This window comes from Anoplopoma fimbria, chromosome 13, assembly GCF_027596085.1.
Source record: "Anoplopoma fimbria isolate UVic2021 breed Golden Eagle Sablefish chromosome 13, Afim_UVic_2022, whole genome shotgun sequence".
In the NCBI taxonomy this organism is placed as follows: Eukaryota; Metazoa; Chordata; class Actinopteri; order Perciformes; family Anoplopomatidae; genus Anoplopoma; species Anoplopoma fimbria.
The window spans coordinates 28646241-28674061 of NC_072461.1; the positions used below are offsets into that span (position 1 = coordinate 28646241).

The 27821-nt window shown below is 42.4% G+C and overlaps 1 protein-coding gene and 1 non-coding gene across 2 annotated transcripts; one reads left to right on the plus strand and one right to left on the minus strand.

Annotated features, from left to right (window-relative positions):
* Positions 1 to 27173, minus strand: c5 (complement component 5). The gene is given in 43 exon segments (XM_054611822.1): positions 1 to 303; positions 1003 to 1141; positions 1347 to 1439; positions 1963 to 2052; positions 2156 to 2239; positions 2647 to 2752; positions 4203 to 4277; positions 4738 to 4840; positions 5124 to 5163; positions 5598 to 5688; positions 5767 to 5829; positions 5920 to 6072; positions 6958 to 7038; positions 7419 to 7543; positions 8241 to 8412; positions 8594 to 8698; positions 8803 to 8962; positions 9657 to 9732; positions 9853 to 10065; positions 10769 to 10858; positions 10933 to 10993; positions 11679 to 11912; positions 12107 to 12246; positions 12802 to 12884; positions 13069 to 13153; positions 13326 to 13517; positions 14217 to 14282; positions 14850 to 14976; positions 15087 to 15236; positions 18569 to 18781; positions 18866 to 18960; positions 18963 to 19068; positions 19381 to 19569; positions 19886 to 20001; positions 20511 to 20643; positions 22280 to 22388; positions 22470 to 22560; positions 22651 to 22733; positions 24621 to 24718; positions 24805 to 24875; positions 25023 to 25176; positions 25342 to 25537; positions 27068 to 27173. Coding segments are annotated over 43 exon segments (5058 nt in total). The 5' UTR covers positions 27136 to 27173; the 3' UTR covers positions 1 to 164.
* Positions 12453 to 12534, plus strand: trnas-gcu (transfer RNA serine (anticodon GCU)). The gene has a single exon. It is a non-coding gene; the product is annotated as a tRNA-Ser (tRNA).
* Positions 27174 to 27821: the final 648 nt, after the last annotated feature.

Sequence of the window (27821 nt, forward strand, 5' to 3'; positions counted from 1 at the left end):
TTATTTTATTTAACTTTTATTGATAAAGTATGACTTGACAACACAATTTGTAAAAAGAAGAATTCAGATCCGTTTACATTTAAAACTGTGAGCTCATAAAACATCCTGATGGAGAACATTCTTCTCCTCAGTATTACAATAAAGTGTTAATCTGGTCTCCTGAGTTATAATGCATCGGGGCAGCCGAATAACTGCAGGTCCAGACCAAAGTCCGCCCGCTGGGTAATGTAGTCCTCACACTCGGGAGAACTACAGTCTATCCACAGCTCCACCAGCGCCTCCGAGTCCACAGGAAGACGATACCTGCAGGACAAAAGCCAGAAGGTCAGAGTCAGGAGAAGAAGAAGGAGAAGAAGAAGAAGAAGAAGAAGAAGAAGAAGAAGAAGAAGAAGAAGAAGAAGAAGAAGAAGAGAAGGAGGACAAGAAGAAGAAGAAGTAGAAGAAGGACAAGGAGAAGAAGGAGAAGAAGAAGAAGGAAAAGGAGAAGAAGAAGAAGAAGGAAAAGGAGAAGAAAAAGAAGAAAAAGAAGGAGAAGAAGAAGAAGAAGAAGAAAAAGAAAAAGAAGAAAAAGAAGGAGAAGAAGAAGAAGAAGAAGAAGGAGGAGGAGAAGAAGAAGAAGAAGGAAAAGGAGAAGAAGGAGAAGAAGAAGAAGAAGAAAAAGGAAAAGGAGAAGAAGAAAAAGAAGAAGAAGAAGAAGAAGGAAAAGAAGAAAAAGAAGGAGAAGAAGAAGAAGGAAAAGGAGAAGGAGAAGAAGAAGAAGAAGAAAAAGGAAAAGGAGAAGGAGGAGAAGAAGAAGAAGGAAAAGGAGAAGGAGGAGAAGAAGGAGAAGAAGAAGGAAAAGGAGAAGAAAAAGAAGGAAAAGGAGAAGAAAAAGAAGGAAAAGGAGAAGAAGAAGAAAAAGGAAAAGGAGAAGAAGAAGAAGAAGAAGAAGAAGAAGAAGAAGAAGAAGAAGAAGAAGAAGAAGAAGAAGTTCAGGTGAGAGAGTGGTAGAGAGACACTGACTTGAAGCCCCTGCTCAGCGTGACCTCTGACCCCCTGGATCCCATCACCAGGTACTGCTTGTTGTTCTGGATATCAACATAGCTGCAGGTGGCCTTTTTTACCAGCTCCACCTCTGTCCCTGAACTCACCGCTTCCAACTCTGCAAAACAAAGAGAGATGTGACTCAACACAAAGTAAACGATGTGATGAATCGTATCCAGGTAACGGTGTCACATGATGGCACACGTCCTCATTTCTGACCAATCAGAGTGAGGCATTAGGAACCGATACTGTCCTGTTCATCAAGGTGTCTCTGGTTCCAGTCTGAACACATCACAGGATGACGGAGTTCTGAGTTATTTCACCTTTATCTGTGTTCTTCAGGACTTCAACTACGGTGGCTGTGTGGGTCATAAAGTCTCCTTCTGCTGCTGAAGAGGTCACCGTCACCTTGTAGGCTGCAGGGAGACAAACGGACGATGACAAACTTCTAATAAGTGATTCTAAATGCAAAAGATATGACAGAGATTCTTCACTCTAAAACAAAACTGATCGGTTTCTCTTCCTGATAGAAGTCTATGAGAAAATGACTCTACTTCTCTCTTGATTTATCCCTCAGTAAACATTGTAAACATGAGTTTACAATGGGCTACACACTGACTGATAGCGTCTACCAGAGTGTTTTGCCGGTCTGGGAACTTTAACCCTTTCACAGTGTTTTCACTTCATGAAAAACAGGATGGAGACGGCCAAAAAAACAGGATGGAGACGGCCAAAAAACCAGGATGTACGTGCCCAAAAATACAAGTTGGCGACGGACAAAAGGCAGAACTCTTTAGACTTTAAAACATCAGTCCACAAACCGATGGATGTCGTCATGACGACTACGTGCACGTCTCATATTCAGTCGATGATCTTTTCCTTCCTGCTGCTCAGCATCAGAACTGTGTTCATGTGAACTCTCATTAATCTCGTTCTCACCATATTTGATGTGCGGCCTGCAGGTCTCTTCAATACGTTTGGCCAGCGTCAGCTTCACATCCATGTTTCCCCTGAAGGCAGCACACGCAGCTACAACAACAACAACAACATATTTAATGTGTTGGTACAACTAAAAACATAGAACATAAGCTGTCACACAGCTGATCTCAGCCAATCACAAGGCAGGAGCTACCTGTCATACACTGACACTGTTCATCCACACAGAGGCGCTGCAGCTTCTGCTGCTGGTAGGAGAACTGTGTGGTGCATTCACCGCCTGCAGGACAAAATACGCATCATTTGGTCACATTTAGAGGAACAATCCAGAATATTAAAAAGATTCTCCAGAGCAAGTTTCTGATGTTTCAGATCATTTAATGTTAAATATCAGTAGTTGTTCTTTACTCAGAGCTAGGCTAACAGTTTCCCCCTGCTTCCAGTCTTTGTGCTAAGCTAGGCTAAACACACCCTGACAAATGAGGTCATGTGATTGAGATAGATTATTATCTCAGTCACATTTGAGTGAGAACCCTGATTTAGTAAATGAAAACTGTAACTCACTTTGATTTTAATCTTGAACTCCAACACTTCTTATGTTTCCTGTTTGTCTCTGAAGACTGCAGAACTACAAACAGACTTAACAAAGCCTACAAATCCCAGGATGCACAGCAGGTCCTGACTCACCTTTGTCCTGAGGCTCATAGACGCTGAACAGCGACTTGCTGGCTCCGCCCACCCTGAACCCGGTCCTGATCCGAAAACCAACGCACAGGAAGATGTCTGAGGGAACCTGGGAACCAAACAGAAGCATGACAATAAAAACCTTCTGCTGGACTAAAATCACTTTATATGAATCCATCAATGTTTAGACGAGCTTTCTCTGATCACTAATTGGTAGATGACAGTCAACTCTCTGATGTCGGAGCGTCCTTGAACGCACCACCAAAGAGAGTTTCTGCTCACTGAAGCCTGAGAACCTGAACCTTTATCTTTTAGTGAGATATTAGAATAAAGATCTATAGTTTAAGTTTATTATTATTGAGTTAATGATTCACAACCTGACAAGCTGAGGATCTTCATGTTTCTTTAAAACATCCAGTGTTCTGTTTTCTATCTATTATAACCTGGAGTTATGATGAGAAATTAAAATGTAATTTTATGTCTTTCTGTACAAAAAGAGATTAAAACATTTGGTTAGAAAAAAAGATCACTTTTAGAACCTGAACATACGACTCCTGCTTCTGTGTTTATATTATACTTCTTATAATATATATTAACATCTATATTTAAACTTCTGTACGTCCTTTGTGTGTTTTCATATCTAAGACGTTACAGTTTTCTAACGGCCTACTTTATATTTCTTATTTAAGGATTTGTAGCACTGATAAGTAAATAAAATGTTTAAGAAAACCTGTCTGAGTGTTTGTGTTGTTGTGTTTGTTGTTGTGTTTGTTGTTGTGCTTGTTGTGTTTGTTGTTGTCATTGTGTTTGTTGTTGTTTGTTGTTGTGCTTGTTGTGTTTGTTGTTGTCATTGTGTTTGTTGTTTGTTGTGTTTGTTGTTGTTGTTTGTTGTTGTCATTGTGTTTGTTGTTGTGTTTGTTGTTGTTGTTGTCATTGTGTTTGTTGTTGTGTTTGTTGTTGTGTTTGTTTGTTGTTGTGTTTGTTGTTGTGTTTGTTGTTGTGTTTGTTGTTGTTGTCATTGTGTTTGTTGTTGTGTTTGTTGTTGTTGTCATTGTGTTTGTTGTTGTGTTTGTTGTTGTTGTTTTTTGTTGTTGTGTTTGTTGTTGTTGTGTTTGTTGTTGTGTTTGTTGTTGTGTTTGTTGTGTTTGTTGTTGTTGTGTTGTCATTGTGTTTTCATTGTGTTTGTGTTGTTGTTGTGTTGTCATTGTGTTTTGTTTGTGTTGTTGTTGTGTTGTCATTGTGTTTTGTTTGTGTTGTTGTGTTGTCATTGTGTTTGTGTTGTTGTTGTGTTTGTTGTGTTTGTTGTTGTTGTTGTGTTGTCATTGTGTTTTCTGTGTTTGTTGTTGTTGTGTTGTCATTGTGTTTGTGTTGTTGTTGTTGTGTTGTCATTGTGTTTGTGTTGTTGTTGTGTTGTCATTGTGTTTGTGTTGTTGTTGTGTTGTCATTGTGTTTGTGTTGTTGTGTTTGTTGTTGTTGTTGTTGTTGTTTGTCATTGTGTTTTCTGTGTTTGTTGTTGTTGTTTGTTGTTGTGTTTTCATTGTGTTTGTGTTGTTACTCACAGAGTCCATCTGGATGATCACAGTGTTTCCTTGTAGTTCGTAGTGAGAGATTATCGGCTCCTCTGAGTCCCTGAACTGTAAAACAACGATTCAGTTACACCTGAAGAAAGACTCCATTAAAACAAAAGCTTGTTTCCATGGTGATGTCAGTGTGACAGCTGGTCAATGACCTTAAAGCACCACAGAAGAAGAAGAAGAAGAAGAAGAAGAAGAAGAAGAAGAAGAAGAAGAAGAAGAAGAAGAAGAAGAAGAAGAAGAAGAAGAAAAAGAAGGAGAAGAAGAAGAAGAAGAAGAAGAAGAAGAAGAGGAAGAAGAAGAAAAAGAAGAAGAAGAAGAAGAAGAAGAAGAAGAAGAAGAAGAAGAAGAAGAAGAAGAAGAAGAAGAAGAAGAAGAGTTGTGTTAGCTTTAGGTGTGAACGTGAGGAAGGTTACATCCTCATCATGTTTTCAGCTTTTAACATTTATTCACTGAAGAACATTGAGAGTGTTTTTCCTCTGTGACCATCATGTGATCAGATCTCTTCAGAGGCTCTCACCTGTCTCAGGTCCTCCAGGTAACCCTCCACACCTGTGGGCAGCTGGATCTTCATCACCGTCAGACTGGACTCTGTGAACACCTCGTTAGGAGGAGGTTTGTACCTGAAACACAACATTCAAACCTCATCACACCTGGAGGTTCCATGTCTTATATGAAATACATCTTTAATAGACTCATCTGATATTAGAATTATTTTATAAGAATTATTATTAATTAACAACATAATGCTTTTATTAATCTGAGTCATGATGTCTTTATGTTTATGTGACACATTCAGGAAAACTCTGAGGACACAGACATCAAAATAAAGTGACTAAACCATGAATGTTAATATTCACATAAAGTAAAAGAAGTTTAATAATTAATAATAATTCATTTTCTCACTTTGCACAGGCAACCAGGTGAGGAGCACTGAGAGCAGGATCTGAGGAGGAGAAGAAGAACGTCACTCTGGGAGCAGACAGACAGACAGACAGACAGACAGACAGACAGGTAGACAGATAAACAGGTAGACAGATGGACAGACAGGTAGACAGACAGACAGATAAACAGGTAGACAGATGGACAGGTAGACAGACAGGTAGACAGATGGACAGACAGGCAGACAGATAAACAGGTAGACAGATAGACAGACAGGTAGACAGATGGACAGACAGGTAGACAGATAAACAGGTAGACAGATAGACAGACAGGTAGACAGATAAACAGGTAGACAGATGGACAGACAGATACTAGCTGCATCATCTCTAACACAACAGTTGTGTTCTTCTGAATAATGATAGTTTTAGCAGGTTGCTATGGGAGACGGTGTGTCATTGTACACAAGCGTAATGACAATAAAGTTGAGTTGAATATTACCGCTGGAGGTGTCGGGGCCCTTCACTTCTATGGTGAGGTCAAAGTTACAGTTGGGAGCAGGAGAGACGGTCTCATAGTAAACCATCCTCATCTGGAGACACAGAGGGACAGGTAAGGTGCATTCTGGGATATTTACAAGACGGGAATCTCTGCTTTAGACCACGCCCACCTTCACGTTGGACACGCCCCTCCCATAACCTGTGGACACGGTGATGTCATCATCCTTCGTCACCTTGGACACAAAAGAAACACAGACAGGTTATTAACCACAGCAGAGCAGCACCAGACCCGTCTCCCTCTCCTGCACCTGTCTCGCTCTCACATGGATGGGCGTGGCCACAGGTCGGCTCTGGCTCAGCTGGACTCGTCCCAGCGCTCCCTTCCTGCTGTAGCGGACGTTGATGTCCTGACTGAGGACGGCCCGAGGGACGATTCTGCTGTACTCCGTCACCGCCTCCAGAGTCAAGACTGTGTCCTGAGAGACAGACAGGTAGAGAGAGACAGACAGGTAGAGAGAGAGAGACAGGTAGAGAGAGAGAGACAGGTAGAGAGAGAGACAGACAGACAGGTAGAGAGAGAGACAGACAGGTAGAGAGAGAGAGACAGGTAGAGAGAGAGAGACAGGTAGAGAGAGAGACAGACAGGTAGAGAGAGAGACAGACAGGTAGAGAGAACGAGACAGACAGGAAGAGAGAGAGACAGGTAGAGAGAGAGAGAGACAGATAGAGACACGGACAAACAGGTAGAGAGACAGACAGGAAGAGAGAATGAGACAGACAGGTAGAGAGAGAGACAGGTAGAGAGAGAGAGACAGGTAGAGAGAGAGATAGGTAGAGAGACAGACAGGAAGAGAGAACGAGACAGACAGGTAGAGAGAGAGAAACAGACAGGTAGAGAGAGACATACAGGTAGAGAGAGAGAGAGACAGGTAGAGAGAGACATACAGGTAGAGAGAACGAGACAGACAGGTAGAGAGAGAGACAGGTAGAGAGAGAGACAGACAGGTAGAGAGAGAGACAGGTAGAGAGAACGAGACAGACAGGTAGAAAGCGAAGCAGAGAGAGAGACAGACAGACAGACGGGTTGGAGGTCAAAGGTCAACCAACAGATCAGAATAAACAAACATCTGTGTGTGTGTTCTTGTTCTTACTACATAATGAGGACCACAAGTTATAAACCACAGACTGAGGACATGTTGTCGGTTCTAACGTCTTCAAAGGCCTGTTTGAGGGTTCAGACCGGGTTCAGGTCTAGGGTCGGGCCTTTAGGGGTCTTGGTTAAGGTTTGTGTTAGGGGCCCCTTAATCCTTTATGTTAACGAGGGTCCTCACAAAGACAGAAGTATAGGATTGTGTGTGTACCTGCATGGAGTAGAAACCCTCTCCGTAGTGCTGATCCTGGGTCAGCCAGGACAGGATGGGGTTGGCGTAGGGGAGTCTCCCCTTTAACACAAAACAACACGACCAATAATCAATATGATTGATATTATTGATGACATTAAAGTGACAAATATAAATATATGAAGTGTTTCTTTAGTTTCTGTTTACATCTGTCAGGTGTTTCAGTGAGATCATCTGGATGTCTCTTTACTCACACCTTTATATATATATATATATATATATATATATATATATATATATATATATATATATATATATATAGAACTACGGCGGCCGACATGAAAACATAAACCAGTTGATGACCAACCTGCTGGAACCAAACGCCACCACACACAGGAGAGATGGACGCTAAGCTAACAAGCTAGGAGGCTACTCCACTACCCAGCATGCTCCTCAACAGGATCAACAGGAAGTCTCATCACCTTGAGCAGAACAGCCAGCAGGACGTACGCCGTCGTCTCCACCGTCAGACCGCTGGATTGTTCCGGTTTCAGCCAATCAGCTGTCACGCTGGACTCCTGCCAGTACCTGAGGACAGCGGGGTGACCTGCACACACGCACACACACACACACACACACACAATAATTGGTAATATAATATGAACCAAAATATATTTTTAAAAAAAACAACAACAAACTCAAATTGCTAAAACTGATACAAAGAAAGTAAATAATAAATACATATATATATAAATAAATATAAATAAATATAAATTAATATAAATAAATAGATATAAATAAATATAAATAAATAGAGTAAGCTCAGCTTTAGATAATTTATCAATTTAACATCTCTTATTTTAATAGTATTTTACTGCAAACGGGACAGTGTGTTTGATCCGGTGACACCTAGTGGTGACGTTGAAAACTACAAACAACTGAAATGAGACAAACTATGAAAACATGAATGTCTCTCTATAGAGCCAGAATGAAGTTTGTCCTCTCTGGGCTCCTGTAGAAACATGGCAGCTCCGTACGTAGATATAAAAACATTTATAGAAACAAAAACACTTTAACTCAACTCTTCTTTTATTAAGAAACGTTCAAAGTGATTTTCAGGTTTAGTGTAGTTTCTCTCTCTCGTCTCTTTAACTGTCTTCATATTCTTTCTACCTAACTAAGTACTAACTTGTATAAATACATTAATAAAACTTCCTAAAACGATTAACTCTTCATCTCTTTAAATAAAGACGTTCTCTGACTGAAAGTTTCACCAAATTAAAATCAGACGAAAACAAACGCACCTTTGTCTCGAGCCAGTTTCTCCAGACTGCCGATCAGCTCGGAGACCGCCATGCAGTCGGGGTCACGAAGGGTCAGAGCGTACAGCGCCACCGCACGCACGTACACGCTCTTCAGAGCCGGGGCATGCTGGGAAATGTAGTTTACTGCAGACTGCATGCTGACATCCTGGAACTGAGAGAGAAAAGAAGATTTAAGAGATGAAGAGGAGGAGAAGGATGATGAAGAGGAGAGGAGGATGAGGAGGAGGATGAAGAAGAGGAGGATGTAGAGGAGGATGAGGATGAAGAAGAGGAGGATGAAGAAGAGGAGGATGAGGAGGAGGATGATGAAGAGGAGGATGAAGGTGTCTCACCTGGAGCTGCAGGATGGGGTCTTTGATGCTCGTGGCTTTGTGTAACGCGATCAGCACGAAGGAGGTCAGATACACCGATCGGTCGACAGCAGACGTCCCTGCAGACTGCAGCCAATCAGAACGCAGGGTGACTCATAAACAGTGACGAAGAGGAGGAGGATGAAGAAGAGGAGGATGAAGAGGAGGAGGAGGAAGAGGAGGGTTCTCACCATGATCTTGTTGGGTCTGAAGGAGGACTGGTCCCTGAAGGATCCGTCCGGCTGCTGAGCGTTACGGATCAACCAGGACACAGAGTTAAACAGAGACTGATGGCCCAGAGAGACCGCCGAGTCCGCCACAGACAGGCTCTTCACCACCAGGGCCGTCAGCCTGAGGGACAGACAGGGAGACAGAGAGAGACAGGGAGAGAGAGAGACAGAGAGAGAGACAGAGAGAGACAGGGAGAGAGACAGACAGAGAGAGAGACAGAGAGAGACAGGGAGAGAGAGACAGACAGAGAGAGACAGGGAGAGAGAGAGACAGAGAGAGAGAGAGACAGGGAGAGAGACAGAGAGACAGGGAGAGAGACAGAGGAGACAGGAGAGAGACAGACAGAGACAGAGAGAGAGGGAGAGACAGAGAGAGACAGAGAGAGACAGGGAGAGAGTGAGACAGGGAGACAGGGAGAGAGAGAGACAGGGAGAGAGACAGGAGACAGAGAGAGACAGAGAGACAGGGAGACAGGGAGACAGAGAGAGACAGGGAGAGAGACAGGGAGACAGGAGAGAGAGAGACAGGGAGAGAGAGAGAGGAGAGACAGACAGACATAGAGAGAGAGAGACAGAGAGACAGAGAGAGAGAGAGACAGAGAGACAGAGAGAGAGACAGGGAGACAGGAGAGAGAGTTTAAATAGCAGTAATAAGTGGAAAAATGTTAAATATGTATATATAATTTTATTTATGTATACATACATATACCTTTTACTGTTATACATATACATATTTATATAATATTTATATATATATATAAATATATTTATATATATATATATATAAGGGTGTGTGTGTGTGTGTGTGTTCTCACCAGGTGCTGGGTTCTCTCTTCATCCACATGCTGTAGCTGGAGTCTCCCCCTTTGAATGAACTGATGCTGACCAGAGCTGCACACACACACACACACACACACACACACACACACACACACACACACACACACACACACACACAGAGTAAATAAACAGGCAGTGAGCCTCCTCAGGCCTCCCTCAGCGTCTCCTCACCCTCTCTGATCTTCCTTCTCACGTCGGCTGACTTCCTCTGGATGTCTTCTCCCAGTATGTCCCAGCGTCCAGTGGTCTCCAGGTACTGGTACACCTGAGCCATCGGGAGGAGGCTGCCCAGCACCTCCTCCAACGACCCGGCCGGCAGGTTGATGAGCTGTCGGAGGCCTTCGGGGCTGGTCATCACCGACAGGACGTCACCAAGAATCTCACCTGGTACATCAACACAGAGAACATGTAGTTACACTGAGACACCACCGGGGGAGACAGAGGCTGCTCTCAGACAGAAGGGTTCTGCTTTAGTTACAGACTGAATATCTGAGGGGGGCGGAGTCAACGTGATGTCACTCATTGGTCTATGGAATACGGTTTGGAAGCCTATAGTTCAGCATTTCGGCCATCTTGGTTTTAGTTTTTTTTCAGCCAGCAGGAACAGCAAAGGGAGGAGCTAAGTACAACCCAACGCTGAACGAGACGCTTTTAGGACCAAAATGTTACAATGAACTTTCAGGAAGTGAAAACACACTAAAGGGTTGAATTGTAAGATGAAAACACGGACAACGCCATGGTGTGGACCTGTCAATCAGTGTGTAGCCCCGCCCTAAAGCATCCCCTGCTTTATGGTCTGTTTGACTCTAAATGGAGCATCATTTACTAAATGAACATCATGCTGTATTGAAGAAGACTTGAAACTAGTGAGTGTTAGTGCCGTATAATTCTTTATATAATTCTTTCAGATTACAATACATTATTTCTATTAAATATATAATTTATACCTTTTAATATATATATTTTTTTTCATTCATTCTATCTATTTTAATAAGACCATAAACTCATGTTTACAATGTTTACTGAGGGAATAAATCAAGAGAGAAGTCGTCTCCTGGTTAAATCACTGTGTCTCTCCCCGTCTCACCGTTGATGGTCAGCATCCTCTCCACCACCGTGTTCGGGACGACGTTGGGCGGCGGTTTGTTCTTCAGCACCACCGTCCTCTTCTCTGAACCTGCAGCAGCACAGAGCAGAGTGAGGTCACTGATCTCCGGTCAGAGAGCAGCAGCTGATCAGAGGTCAGTTTACCGTAGAGTCCCTGAGGGTCCAGTCGGCCTCCAGAGAACTCCTCCTTCTTCACTCCTTCAGGCTGGAAACACACACAACCAATAATATAACCAATGAACGTTCAACTCCTGTTTCAGGTATGTTTAGGCAAACCTGATGTTTCTGAGTCGTCATGGTGACCCTGAACCGGTGAAAGGTCACCTGACCGATGATCACCTTAACGTTTCTTTACCTGGCTAATGCTACAGTGTAAAACGTGAGTAGATAGTTACCTTTGTCAACAAGGAAAAATATAAGTTTCAAATATTAGGGTCCATCCAAACTAAATGATTTACGTCTATACAGGCGTGCTTTCCGTCCCAACTTACCTCCTCTTCCTCTTTAAACTCAAATAGTCAAAAAACAAGTTTTAGTTATTTACGAGGCTGCAGGTTTTGCTCTGTTTCTCTCACACACATTAAATGTACTTTGGAATGAACACAAATCAAAGATGACTCAACACTCTCTCACTCGTAGCTCTGCTGGTGGATGAAGGCTCTGTCCTACTGGAGTGCATTTATGCTTTTGTTCCTTTACACTCTCTGTGTGAACATTTCCTTGATTCATCTGTTGTCTAATAATCAACAGTAACCCTCCGGATACCTGAGATGATGGAGCTCTAACCAGGTCAGTCGTATTAAATCTGTTCTTGTTTTAAATAAACTAATATCTTTACGGAGGTTTTCCACATGACCTTCTCTATGAAACCTCCTCCGTTTGGTTCGTACCACCACTTTCAGCTTCTTCTCCAGGACGTCTTCATGTCCCTGTTGGGTCCTCAGGTGGAAGGTCAGGATGTGTTCTCCAGGCTGCAGACCCAGCAGGATGAAGCTCACCTGCGCCACCCGCCCCCCCAACAGCTGGCTCCAGTTGCAGGAGGTGGAGTGAAACCCCGCCCTCCCAGCAACCGGCTGGGACTGCTGCAGACACACCGCCGGGCCGGCCATCAGCGTCACACAGTACTGAGGAGGAGGAGGAGGAGACAAGGAGGAGGAGGAGACAAGGTGGAGGAGGAGGAGACGGAGGAGGAGGAGGAGACAAGGAGGAGGAGGAGACAAGGTGGAGGAAGTAAAGTGGAGGAGGAGCTATTAGTCCACTACACTACAGCTCCCTGCAGCAGAGGATCATGGGACATGTAGTAGACTGGTGGTGTTACCTTGACGTCGTCGGGCTGCTGGTTGTAGACGGAGCCCTTCAGCTCCACCTGTTCTCCTCTCACCAACTGATAAGGCAGCGGGACGTCCACACTGAGAGGAAGACTGACCGACACCTGAACCGGCTCCGCAACACACACACCTGTAGAGACACACCACACACACACACACACACACACACACACACACACACACACACACACACACACACACACACACACACACACACACACACACACACATCTCCTCATCAGAAGACCGTTGTGTAGAGCCGCCTAGTTATCCTTCAGTGAATCCTCTGGAAGGTGACATGGTTAGGATTGCTGCTGTAAAGGACATCCAAAGGAGGACGAGGTGGCCGAGTGGTTAAGGCGATGGACTGCTAATCCATTGTGCTCTGCACGCGTGGGTTCGAATCCCATCCTCGTCGCAATCCAGATTACTTTAGTCTGCCACGTCTACGTGTCTCCACTATAAAATGCTAAATTTTCATGGAAATAATGGGCTCAGATCCAAAAACAATCAGAATCAGCGTTCATCAAACAGTTTAATCAGGACCGAATAAATACTTGAGAAACCTGCAGAAGAAAAGGATGCAGAGAAACAGGTGCAAAGAGGGGATGAATGAAGGAAGGACATGTAAAATAGATGTGTGGAGGAGGGGAGGTAAAGGTGTTGAACATGAAGGATAACTCACCGTTCTGGAACATGCCGACGGCCTTGATCTCCCAGGTGGTGAGAGAGTCTGGTAGAGGCCTGGTGACCGGCAGCTTGCCGGACCTACAGACACAAAGACGCTCAGTACTGAACACCATGAAGGGCATGCAGCGACCTCTTCTCCTTCAGTTTGATCAGAACTCATAAATGCAGGTTCATGAGGCTCTACAGCTGACTGAGCAGAAAACACCGAGTTTGATGCCTGGTCCAAAAAAACAGATTTGTCGGTGTGTTTGATTTGTGTCACCTGACAGGCTGCACCTCCCACATCCAGCTCTCTGGAAAGTAGCTCCGGACCAGAGAAGGGGCCACGTCGAAGTCTGAACCCATCGCTGCACACACACCACACACACACACACACACACACACACACACACACACACACACACACACACACACAGAGAGAGATTATGCAGGAAGTTCTGCAGGTCATCATTATCTCTGATGTCCCTCCACAATAAAAGGTCCATAAAGAAAAACAGAGTGGTGGTGTTTTGGACTGACCATGGCGTCCCAGGATGATGTCCTGGCCCTGGTCCAGGTTATGCTGGATGAACTCGCAGCACTCCCTGAAGGCCTGTCTGCAGAGAGGGTATTTATTGAAGCGCTGAATGGCGAACTGAAGGCAGGTCACGCTCTTTGGGATGTACCTCATGCCCTCCTCACAGCAGGTCTTCACTCGACCGTAGCTCTTCACTGGACAGACGGACAGACTCACTGTTATCTAGCATCACTGCTGCTGATGTAAAGACATCTTGAGTCCAGTGAAGGGCATGAAGTATACGCTCAGAGAACGATGATGTAACCTTCTAACTCTGCATGAAACATAGACAGCTATGACGGCTTCATTTTCAAACACAACATTAGGGATCAATAAAAACAATATTATTGGAGGACGACGTATGAAAATGTAAATATTTACATTTTCACAACAAACATTGTGTTGATGTGACATTGGTTCATGTTTTTTTTTCTTGCTCATTAATACCCTTAGTTTAAGATTATTAATAAAAACATTATTGAGACATATTACTGTCATTTAAACTTGTAAACGTGTAAACTTGTAGAATCAAGAGTTGTAAACTTGTAAACTTGTACACTTAACGTTTAAACTTGTAAACTTGTACACTTAACGTTTAAACTTGTAAACTTGCAAATTTGCAACCTTGTAAACTTAAATACTTAAATATAATATATGAATATTTGAACACTTGTACACTCATACACTTGTAACCGTGTAAACTTGTTAACATGTACAATTGTAAAATTACAAACTACTACACTCGCAAACTTGCAAACCTAAATATTTGAATACTTGAAATCTTGTAACCTTGTAAACTTGGACAAGTGTATGAACTTGACCTCCAAAGAAATGAGTGACAGGTGGAGTCTCACCTTTGGTTTTCTTCTCCTCTTCAGTCAGAGCTCGCTTTGGACGCACGGCTGCTGTGCACGCCTCAACTGCTCACACACACACACACACACACACACACACACACACACACACACACACACACACCACACACACACACACACACACACACACACACACACACACACACACACACACACACACACACACACACCACACACACACACACACACACACACACACACACACACACACACACACACACACACACACACACACACACACAACCACACACAACCACACACAACCACACAACCACACACACACACACCCCACACACACACACACACACACCCCACACCCAAACACACACACACACACCACACACACTCACACACACACACACACACAACCACACACACACACACACACACACACACACACACACACACACACACACACACACACACACAACCACACACACACACACACACACACACACACACACACACACACACACACACACATTTGTTAATCCAACCACTTTGAAAACAAAGACTGTCGTTCGTCATTGATTGATTGATTGATTGATTGATTGATTGATTGATTGATTGATTGATTGATTGATTGATTGATTGATTGATTGATTGGCGTACTGGTGGTTGACGGGTGGGCGTTGGCGTTGGTGATGAAGGTGAGGCCGGCCAATCGGAAGACGTCTGCGCTGTCTCTGCCCCCCCCTCCACCGCAGCCCTGGTCACTGTCCTCCAGGTGACGCAGAACCTGCAGGACACCGTACTTCCTGTTACTGCCGTTTCATAGCACTTCACATCAACACACTATACTGTAGACAAAATGTCCTCGCAGGGGTAATGGGATGTTTTCTGTGTTACCATGGTAACGGGGTCCCTGTAGTTGGGTCGCAGTGTGTAGAGGGCGGAGTCGACAGCAGACAGAGCCACCAGACCGTCCTGATTGGTCCGGATGTCCAGCCGGATGTTTTCCTTCGGTTTGTAGACTTGACTGCGATACGACAGATCAGTCTGACACAAACAAACATTCAATACAAAACCTTTTACACAGTGTACTAGTAGAAATGATGTCTTTATGAATGGAAGGTGTAAACACAGAAACTGTGAGATTATAACTAAAGTACGATTACATACAACACGTACATCCCCCTGTAGGTAGGGGTGGGAATCATTTATCAATACTAGAACTCTTATCAGTTACTTCTTGATTATTTTGTGAGAATAAAAGACAATTAATTAAGATTATTTAGTATTTACAAGGTTTGTCTTGAATTATATTATTAGGGCCCGAGCACCGACAACGTCGGGCCGCGAAGGCCCTATTGAAACTGTAGTGTTTCTTATTATTCTGCAAATGAATTGCCTTTTTGAGGGCTTTATCATGCTCAAAGTGTCAGCCAACTTGACATGCATATAAGGACTGGTGTAAAATTTGATATTTTCAAGGTCTCCCATTTAGATATGACAAAATGGCTCGCTAGCGCCCCCTAGAAAACCAACTTTTAATTTGTTTTACATTCGGACACCGTAAGTCCAATTGACTTGAAATTTCACACACATATGCACCGAGTTCTACAAATAATCCTCTTGGGACCCTAAGCTCCGCCTACCGAAATCTTCCGCCATTTTGAATTATCTGAAAAACACATTTTTGCGAATTCCTCCTGAACGCTGAGTCCGATTTCCACCAAATTCACTGAGGATCATTATTGGATCAATGTCATCAAAAGTTATCAAAAGCTTGCTGATATCTCATTTCGTTTAGAATATATGGACCAATGAACTTGATAGGGGGCGTGGCTTCCTACATCAATACACATAACATAAATACCATTTGACCTATAACCACGGGATTTGCAGCGTATGTCCTCAAGGTGTCCAGCTACATACCCTTAAATTACAATCACTTTTTCTATTTGCTGCATTTTAAGGCATTTCTCGCATTTTCAAGCGTTGACGTGGTGTGGCGACCATTTTGTGGCAACTTCGTGCCTGTCGCCATGAAAAAGGAAGTTGTTGTAACTCCAAGGTACATAGTCCAATCTAGCCAAAATCTCTTGTGCATGATGCTGGTTCAGGGCTGAACAGATTCCAATGCAAAAAAATTCACAAAAGCATAGCGCCACCTACTGGCAAAAGGAAATGACAAGCTTTATACTTTGATGTACTACTCCTAGCCAGTGAACCAGATCAACTTCAAATTTGGTAAGGAAAGCCTTAAGACCTTGTTGATGCATCATCCTGAATATTGTTGGATTTCGTTGAACCCCGTTGCCGTGGCAATGCTTTGTTCTCCATGAAAATGGAAGTTGCTTTTTCTGTGGCTTGGGATGCTCATAAACTCATGGATCTTCTCACACGTGTAATAAGTGATGTAAATAAATATTTCGTATCAGATTCGTGCTTTGCCATTTGAAATTGCCTCGACAGCGCCCCCTACAAATTTTCAAATAAGCTGCCCCAGCGCTACGTTTGACCGAGATGGATGAAATTTGCTAGGCATATGTATCTCATGTGGACTTAAAAAAAAGCCTCTTGAGACCATGCTCCAAACCAAACCGGAAGTCAGCCATTTTGATTTTTGTGTGCATTTTCATCACTTTTTTGGCCATTTACAGGCGCTACACTTTAACGAACTCCTCCTAGGGATTTCATCAGATCCACTTCAAATTCAGTCAGTACAATCTGAAGACCTTAGTGATTAAAAGTTTTCAAAAGTTTGTTGTTTCCCGGAACGCCGTTACCGTGGCGACGCATTGTTCGCCATGAAAACTAAGGTGTTTTTAAAGGTCTAAAAATGCTTGAAACACAACCACACTTGGCACACACATTACAAGTCCTAAATGTAGTTGGCTGATATGATTTTAATGCATCAGAGTGGCAAGTCGGCTCGATAGCGTCCCCTACAAAACTTTGACGAAGCAGCCCTCGCAGTACGTTTTACCTAGATCTTTGGAGATTTTTGTATGAATTTCTTGTGTATTTTTTGCCATTTCCAGGCACTGAACTTTAATGAACTCCTCCTGGGGGACTTCAGATCCAATTCAAATTTGGTCAGTACAATCTAATGACCTTACTAATTAAAAGTTAACTAAATAGTGTTTCACGGAAAACCGTAAACGTGGCGACGCATTCTCCTACACAAATGCATTTTACAAAAAGGGTCAGAGCAGACTCTATCTGCAGAGGAGACTGATGTTTTTTGGAGTGCAGGGAGCACTCCTGAGGACCTTTTTAAACTCTGTGGTGGCATCGGCCATCTTCTATGGAGTGGTCTGCTGGAGCAGCAGCATCGCGACAGTCGACACAAAGAGACTTAACAAACTGGTTAAGAAGGCCAGCTCAGTCCTGTGGTGTACACTAGAGACAGTGGAAGTGGTGGGAAACAGGAGGATGATGGTTAAGCTATCAACCCTGATGGACAGGAGGAAAAAAGGATTATCTTATTTTATCGTATCTCATGTGACAAACAGCATCCGATTTACATGACATTTAAACCGTGGTCTACAGTTGTTATGGAAATACGAAATGCGTTTTCTGTGTTCACTTTCGCTTTATCGTGGATACAGGTAGTGTTGGAATTTTTGCTGAACATAATTTTGAGCGTCACGCACTCCACACAAGAAAAATACATCTAACTATTGGACGCGGTGTCCGATTGTCGCAGGCATTCGCCGCCTCCGCCTCCGACGCGCACGCAGTGCGAGGGCCCGATCATCGCTGCTTGCAGCTTTAATATTTCTTTGTAACTTTAAAACTGCTTACATCGTTAAATTCTGAACATTCTACCCCTAACCCTAACCCTAACCCGATGTTATTTTAAGACTTAAATTGGCAGGTTACACACTTTAAATGTCAGGTTTAAGACTCTAAATGTTAGGTTTAAAATTTAAATGTCAGGTTTAAGACTCTAAATGTCAGGTTTAACAGTTTAAATATCAGGTTTAAGACTCTAAATGTCAGGTTTAAGATTTTAAATCACAGGTTTAAGACTATAAATCTCAGGTTTAACAGTTTAAATCTCAGGTTTAAGACTCTAAATGTCAGGTTTAAGATTTTAAATCTCAGGTTTAAGACTATAAATCTCAGATTTAAGACTTTAAATCTCAGGTTTAACACTAAATGTCAGATTTTAGTGTTTTAGTGTTTTTATGTAAGATCATTTATTCTTAGGTTTCAGACTTTTTTCCCGCCACAAGTGTCCATGCTCTGGGAGACGCAGATGCTGGATGGTGATACTCAGCAGAACTGTCCTGATTCAGGACCTGAAACGTTTTGTTATTTGGCAAAAATGGCTCTCAACAGTGAAATAAAACAGCTCAGTGTGAGTCTGTCTGTTGTACCTGGAGTCCGTTGACACACTTGTCTCTGACGTCCAGCCAGACGGAGTCGGCCACCAGCTCGTTGGTCCCCTCCCCGTACAGGATGTAGTAGACCAGCAGCCTGATGGACGGGACCATGGCGGTCGTCACATCAAATCTCAGACTCTGTTTGTGATCGCCGCTGGAGACGAACTTCTGATTGCCGTAATCCACCACCTTCCCTTTAGAGAGCACCTGAGGGGACGCATGCCACAGGGATAAGTAACCATGGCAACGGGACAAACACCGACGGCGTCATCATCAGCTGTGTTTCCTCACCAGGTAGCTGAGCGCTCTGATGGGCACGTAGGAGGGCGCGGTGCAGTACACCTGGATGCCGGCGGGCCGTCCCACCATCAGGCCCCGGCCGGGCTGCGGGGGTCGATGTACAGGTAACGCTGGTTAGGAGAGTTATAGGTCAAGGCCTCCAGGGTCAGACTGGCCTGACTGGCCAATGGGAGGGCCGGGTCCGCCGTCTCAAACTATGTCAACAACCGGAAGAAGACAAGTAAACAACAACAACAACACAAGTTAACAACATGTTAACAACATGTTAACAACATGTTAACAAGTAAAAACAGGTAAACAAGAAGTAAACATTTTACAACACACACAAACAACAAGAAGTAAACAGGAAGAGGACGAGGAAACAAGTACAACTACAGTAAACATGTAAAAATAAACAGGTAAACAACAATAACAAAAACAATAATGAATGAGACGGGAGCAGAAACACCAATAAAACACCAAATCCTCCTCCTCTTCCTCCTCCCCTTCCTCCTCCTCCTCCTCACCTTCAGCACTGCTCTGACTCCTTCACTGGGTGTGTTGCAGATGAAGCCAGCGAGCCCGTCTGATCGGGTGTTGGCGTTGGTGGGACAGGGGAGAACCTCGCTGTCCATCCCACTTTTGAACAGTTGTCGCTCCACCAGGCGCACCGGAACCCGGTTCACCGGTTTGTCCAGGTGATCCTTCACCAGCACCTGCAGAGAAACCACAAAATCACAGAATTAAAGCTCTTTCTTCTTAGCATGAAACGTGAGACAGCTATCTAGAAGCAGGTAAAGCAGGTGAAACAGGTGAAACAGCTGAAACAGTTTCAACAGGTAAAACAGTTGAAGCAGGTGAAGCACGTTAAACAGTTTAACAGGTGAAACAGGTGAAGCAGGTGAAGCAGGTGAAAGTCTTAACAGGTGAAGCAGGTGAAACAGTTTCAACAGGTAAAACAGTTGAAGCAGGTGAAGCAGGTGAAACAGGTGAAGCAGGTGAAACAGGTCTGAGTATGACGGTAGGACTCACCTGGATGTTATAAGGAAGTCCAGGTTTGATGAAGGGGGGCGTGGACACCAGGCTCAGTCTGTAAGGTGATTTGACAAACTTCACTGCAGCAAACTCCGCCTCCTGAGTGATCCCACCTGAGAGACAGGGAGGGGGGGAATTAATGTCTGGTTTAAGGGTTTGAATGTATGGTTTAGGAGTTTAAATGTATGGTTTAAGACTTTAAAACTCAGATTTTAGACATTAAATGTCTGGTTTAAGGGTTCCAAATGTCAGGTTTAAGACTTTAAATCTTAGGTTTTAGACTTTAAATGTCTGGTTTAAGGGTTTGAATGTATGGTTTAAGAGTTTAAATGTCTGGTTTAAGGGTTTAAATGTCAGGTTTAAGATTTTAAGTGTCAGGTTTAAGACGGTTTAAGAGGTTTTGATCTGTAATTATCAGGCTTTGTTTCAGACTACAAATGTTTGGGACTTAAAATGTCATGTTTAAACTCATTAAAAGTCAAGTTAAAAACTTTAAATATCAGGTTTCAGACTTTAAATGTCAGGTTTAAGACTTTAAATGTCAGGTTTAGACTTTTTCAGTGTCATTTATCAGTAACTTAATCTCAGGTTTAGGACTTGGTTTGAGGTTAAGTGTGTGTACCTGTTTCCTCCTGCAGCAAGACAGCGATGTACAGGTACTTCCCCACCAGACTGTTGAGGTCTTTTGGTCCATCGTGTTTTGACAGGACCTTCTCCATGTTTACAGTCACGTCCACTTCACCTGTCGACGACAACTGAAGCACACAGAACGGTAAAACTGGATCTGTGCTGTTTATGATAAGTGGATAAGTAGTAATTATATGAAGTATATTTCTGTCAACACATAACCCAGGCTGGGTTTTAAAGTTCAATATATTTATTTTTAAACACTGACTGAAATCTTTCTGTAGCATCATGAATCAGAAAGTGTCCAATACTATAGTTTATGTTGTTTTTGGTCGTGTCTTTAGAGTTTTTTTGAGTCGTGTCTTTAGAGTTTTCCTCAGGCAAGATTATCATTATGAAAAAGAATTATTCTAAAAATAGAACCTAGATGAACATAACATTCTTATCAACTCTTCCTTTCTCACTTTTACTGTGACTGCTGTGAGAAACAGTAACTTTCAAAGGTGAGAAAATTGGAAATGTTGGCAATGAAAAAGGTAAAAACAGGATTTTATTCCTAAAACTAAGCTATCAAAAAAGTGTATGAACTGCCCTGAAACTTAGGCATTTTATTGAAAACAATGAAAATATATATTTTCAAGTGAACTTCAGTGATGTGTACTTTATATATTAGCATTGTTAACATTGTTCCAGTTTCAGTCCGGGGGGCAGACACACTCACCACTTTTAAGAGTTTTAAGAGCAGGTTTAAGACCTTCCTTTTTGATAGCGCTTATAGTTAGGGCTGGTTCAGGTTTATAGTTAGGGCTGGTTCAGGTTCGCCTTGGTCCAGCCCCTAGATATGCTGCTATATGCCTAGACAGCCGGGGGACTACCTAGGATACACTGAGCTCCTCTCTCCTCTTCTCTCCCTCCATCTTTATGTATTAATCTCCTATTTATGCACATTACTGATTTTGATATTTGGACTGTCATCGTGCCTCCTGCTGAGGCCCTGCTGACACCCACTACTACTACCACTATCATTATTAGTCACATTACTATTATTATTGCCTGTACTATTACGCTTATTGACTTGCTTGTACCCTGGAGTCTTTGTGCTTTCTCGCTTCGCAGGCTTCTATAAATCGTGGCTGTACCTGGACCGTGGACGTGCATCCTGCTACGGCCCTGCTGACACCGACTGCTACCACCATTATTATTACTAGTCACATTACTATTACTATTACCTGTACCATTAAGCATTTTAGCTTTACTTCCACCCTGAAGCCCTTTTTGCTTTCTCGCTCTGCAGGTTTCCATGAATCGTTGTGGTACCTGGACCGTAGTCGTGCCTCCTGCTGTGAGCCGACTGACACCCACTGCTACTTCCATTATTATTATTAGTCACATTACTAATACTAATTTCTGCTGTTATCATAAGTAGTCTTATTATATGAATCATTTATGTCATATACATTGAATGTGTTGTATCTCTGTTATGCTGCTCATTCTGTACACATGACATCTATTGCATTCTGTCCATCCTGGAGAAGGATCCCTCCTCTGTCGTTCTCCCAGAGGTTTCTTCCTTTTTTCTCCCTGTTAAAGGGGTTTTTTAGGGGAGTTTTTCCTGTGCCGATGTGAGGGAAGGACAGAGGATGTAACATGTGCACAGATTGTAAAGCCCTCTGAGGCAAATTTGTAATTTGTGATTCTGGGCTATACAAAATAAACTGAATTGAATTGAATTGAATTGTCTCCATCTGTGTTCATGTCTCTTACTATCTGTTTTTGGAAGGAGCTGGGGATGATGACCGGAGGACTCTTCCCACTAACGTAGCCGTAACGCAGAAACACCTCCCCCTCAGCCACCGGAGCCCCGTGGACATACCTGAAACAACGTTAACCTCATTTACACACGGAAACCGTTTGAGTTCTGCTTATCTGAACATGACGTAAGATGTTTCTTCACCTGGCTGACACCTTGAAGTTGAAACGGTTGAAGCTTCCGTAGCTAACGTAGTTAGCATCTGGTTCCACGTTGATGTAGAAACTGGGAAGAACTGACACGGAACAGTTATTTTACTCTTTATTTATGCTGATCTTTATACCACCGGTCTGGTTGTAATCATATCTGATTAAGATGTTATTACCGTATTCTTTAACTTCAAAGTCGGTTTTCGCTGTTGTGGTGAAATCGTCAGAATAAGAGGCTTCAATGGTCCAAATCCCAAACCTGGAATCACATTAATAACATTACAAACAGCCTGCAATCACATTAATAACATTATAAACAACCTGGAATCACATTCATATCATTATAAACAGCCTGGAATCACATTAATAACATTATAAACAACCTGGAATCACATTAATAACATTATAAACAACCTGGAATCAAATTAATAACATTATATACAACCTGGAATCACATCAATAACATTATAAACAGCTTTGAATTACATTAATAACATTATAAACAGCTTTGAATCACATTAATAACATTATATACAACCTGGAATCACATTAATAACAGTATACATTATAAACAGCCTGGAATCACATTAATAACATTATAAACAGCTTTGAATCACATTAATAACATTACAAACAGCCTGGAATCACATTAATAACATCACAAACAGCTTGGAATCACATTAATAACATTATAAACAGCCTGGAATCACATTAATGACATTATAAACAGCCTGGAATCACATTAATAACATTATAAACAGCTTTGAATCACATTAATAACATTACAAACAGCCTGGAATCACATTAATAACATCACAAACAGCTTGGAATCACATTAATAACATTATAAACAGCCTGGAATCACATTAATGACATTATAAACAGCCTGGAATCACATTAATGACATTACAAACAACCTGGAATCACATTAATAACATTATAAACAACCTGGAATCACATTAATAACATTACAAACAACCTGGAATCACATTAATAACATTATAAACAACCTGGAATCACATTAATAACATTACAAACAGCCTGGAATCACATTAATAACATCATAAACAGCCTGGAATCACATTAATAACATTATAAACAGTCTGGAATCACATTAATAACAGTATACATTATAAACAGCCTGGAATCACATTAATAACATTATAAACAACCTGGAATCACATTCATAACATTATAAACAGCCTGGAATCACATTAATAACATCATAAACAGCCTAGAATCACATTAATAACATTATAAACAGCTTTGAATCACATTAATAACATTACAAACAGCCTGGAATTACATTAATAACATTATAAACAGCCTGGAATCACATTAATAACATTATAAACAGCCTGGAATCACATTAATAACATTATAAACAGCCTGGAATCACATTAATAACATCATAAACAGCCTGGAATCACATTAATAACATTATAAACAGCCTGGAATCACATTAATAACATTATAAACAGCCTGGAATCACATTAATAACATTATAAACAGCCTGGAATCACATTAATAACATTATAAACAACCTGGAATCACATTAATAACATCATAAACAGCCTAGAATCACATTAATAACATTATAAACAGCTTTGAATCACATTAATAACATTACAAACAGCCTGGAATTACATTAATAACATTATATACAACCTGGAATCACATTAATAACATTATAAACAGCCTGGAATCATATTAATAACATTACAAACAGCCTGGAATTACATTAATAACATTATAAACAACCTGGAATCACATTAATAACATTATAAAAAGCCTGGAATCACATTAGTAACATTATAAACAGCCTGGAATCACATTAATAACATTATAAACAGCCTGGAATCACATTAATAACATCATAAACACCCTGGAATCACATTAATAACATCATAAACAGCCTGGAATCACATTAACAACAGTATACATTATAAACAGCCTGGAATCACATTAATAACATTATAAACAGCCTGGAATCACATTAATAACAGTATACATTATAAACAGCCTGGAATCACATTAATAACATTATAAACAGCCTGGAATCACATTAATAACATTAATACCATAATAAACAACCTGGAAACAGAATGTAAATAACTTGTAGAACGTTTGGTTCTAAAGGTCTTACTTTGGTTTGATGGGGATCTTGAACGGGTTTTGCATCGATGGGATTCCATTGTTCACATCGATCATTTCCACAATGTCCACTGTGGTGTGATCCGGGTCCTGTGTGTGTGTGGGGGGGGGCAAGATCACTGATCTGAGATCACTTTGAGGGAAATCAACATGATGCTGCGCTTCATTACACAAACCTTAAAGGTCAGGAAGACGCTGCGATTGGCCGGTCTCAACTCCTGGTTCAGGGAGAACGCCCTCACTTTGACTGGACACACACACACACACACACACACACACACACACACACACACACATATAAGTTTAATTATATATGAGATCAAACGGTGACTGGTGCTGATGCATTGTGGGACACTGAGGATCTGTGATGATGAGTGTAGTTCTAAACGCTCACTGCTCTGGTGGGGGGTGTACAGCGGTTTGTCCGTCTGGATGAACAGGAAGCCGTTGGTGCGGCTGATGGCCACAGACAGGTGCTGGTTGATCTCCGGTGATTGGACGTGCAGGATCACATGACTCACACTCTTATCCAGCTGACCCGGGTGCAGCTGGAGGGACAGGAAGAGACCTCAGGATCAAAACACGCCTCCTCAGCTGAGTCCTGATAACTCACCTGTGTGTGCGTTAGTGTGTGTGTGTGTGTTGTGTGTGTGTGTGTGTGTGTGTGTGTGTGTGTGTGTGTGTGTGTGTGCGTGAGTGTGTGTGTGTCTCACCTGGACTGTGGCGACGGCCTGGTGTTGGTTCAGGGCGTTGAGAGTCACGACTTCCTGAGCCAGAACCTTGTGATCCGGAGCCATGGAGGTCTTCAAGTACACGTAGACCGTCACCTCTTCTGTGAAACCAAACAGCTGCAGCAGAACCGTCTCCATGGCGTCGAGACGCAGAGAGAGAGGAGCCGTGATCAGATACCTGAGGGAGGAGGACACACCTTTACTCCTCAAACAGTGAGGACTAGTGGTGTAGCGGACCGCTGTGGATCCGGGATCCGTACTGATCCCCCTCATGGATGAATTCCACAGTTTACCGTTAACCATCACAGTTTAAATAAAGTTTTACTAACGATTGTTATCCTCCAATATTCAGTAAAATATGAGATCAGGACTTCATTTATGCTTCTCTGGTCTCTGAACTCTGATAATGTTAAACTGTAAACAACCAACCTGTGTTTAAATCAACAGGAGAGCTAGTAACGGTAGCAGCACCGCTAATGGCTAACAGGAGGAGAGCTAGTAACGTTAGCAGCACCGCTAACAGGAGGAGAGCTAGTAACGGTAGCAGCACCGCTAACAGGAGGAGAGCTAGTAACGGTAGCAGCACCGCTAACAGGAGGAGAGCTAGTAACGATAGCAGCACCGCTAACAGGAGGAGAGCTAGTAACGTTAGCAGCACCGCTAACGTCTAACAGGAGGAGAGGTAGTAACGTTAGCAGCACCGCTAACGGCTAACAGGAGGAGAGCTAGTAACGGTAGCAGCACCGCCAACAGGAGGAGAGCTAGTAACGGTAGCAGCACCGCTAACGGCTAACAGGAGGAGAGCTAGTAACGGTAGCAGCACCGCTAACAGGAGGAGAGCTAGTAACGTTGGCAGCACCGCTAACGGCTAAGAGGAGGAGAGCTAGTAACGTTAGCAGCACCGCTAACAGGAGGAGAGCTAGTAATGTTGGCAGCACCGCTAACAGGAGGAGAGCTAGTAACTTTGGCAGCACATTTTCACATTAATATAAATAGATATTAGAGATGAATTATGATGTTTAACTTCCTAACAGTAACTCTAAGTTAATAACACAACATTAAAACTACTAATGAAGAGATTTATTTTAATTCATAAATATACAATATTTTATTTCATAATTATTTTAATTGTGTGTTTTCATGAAGAGAAACACTATAAATTACTATAGCAAAGTAAAAGTATAACATTTAGTATTTTTGATGTTTTACTGACTTCAGAGCGTTGACGTGACTTTTTGCTGAGGTGAATGTAACAGCTCTGTTAGCACGTCCACTGAGGTTACACGATGCTTTCTCTCTATATCCATACAGAATATTTACATATCTATATGTATAGATATATAAATATATATGCTTGTTTTGCTCAGCTTATGAGGTGTCCTTTCCCTCACACGGTCCGTTCACAGCTCTGCACTAAGGACTAACAGAGGTTTGGTTAATGTGGATCTGTGTTTCGTACAGAGAAGGAGAACATATGTGTGCTAACCCGTCAGCATGGGAACATACTCTACGTTTTCTACATTCATCTGACTGTCAAAAAAACACGAACTGCACCACAAGTACAGCTAGAAATACAGTTACCTTTAGTTCAACAGTGTCTGTAACTGACGCACCAACTTTACTGGTCTGCCAAGATAATAATAATAATAATAATAATAATAATAATAATAATAATAATAGTAAGATGAAGGAGAAGGAGTTGACTTACGATCTGGACTGGGCCTCCGTCCTCCAACAGAGACAACACACACACATCAGGAGGACGCACACCTTCATCCTGACAAAGAGGAGAAACACACCAACTGAGGAAACTGAGACCTGAGAGCTGCGTTTTATGAGTTATTGATCAACTCAGATATTGGCAAATACCAGAGAGTTATCAGAAAAACAAGACTGACCGGGGACTTACTGTGTGTGTGGGGTGTGTGTGTGTGTTGTGTGTGTGTGTGTGTGTGTGTGTGTGTGTGTGTGTGTGTGTGTGTGTGTGTGTGTGTGTGTGTGTGTGTGTGTGTGTGTGTCTGTTTGTGTGTGTGTGTGTCCCAAAGGTGAGTTTACTCAGTCTGGGTTTTCTGTTCTTTCATAACAGTGTTGTTGACTCTGTTATCAGCTCATCAGTCAAGAATGAGAGAGCAAAAATATGCAACAGGATCATTTTAAATCAAAGTTAGTGATATATACATATTAGGGATGGGCGTGAGGAATCGATTACTCGAGTACTACTCGTTACAAATGAACTCGATTGGAGGAAACACAAACTCGAGTTAAAGTTTTCTGAAAATGTATCAATTTTCTGTTTGGCGCCACTGGTGCGTGCCGTGCGCACAACGAATACGGGGATCGGTACAAAAGCGTTCTGGCAAAGCAGCACCTGGTTATCCCCGCCACCTCCGTGCCAGCGGAGCGAGTGTTCTCTGCCGCGGGACTGATAGTTAATAGAATGCGCTCTCGTCTGTCTCCAGAGC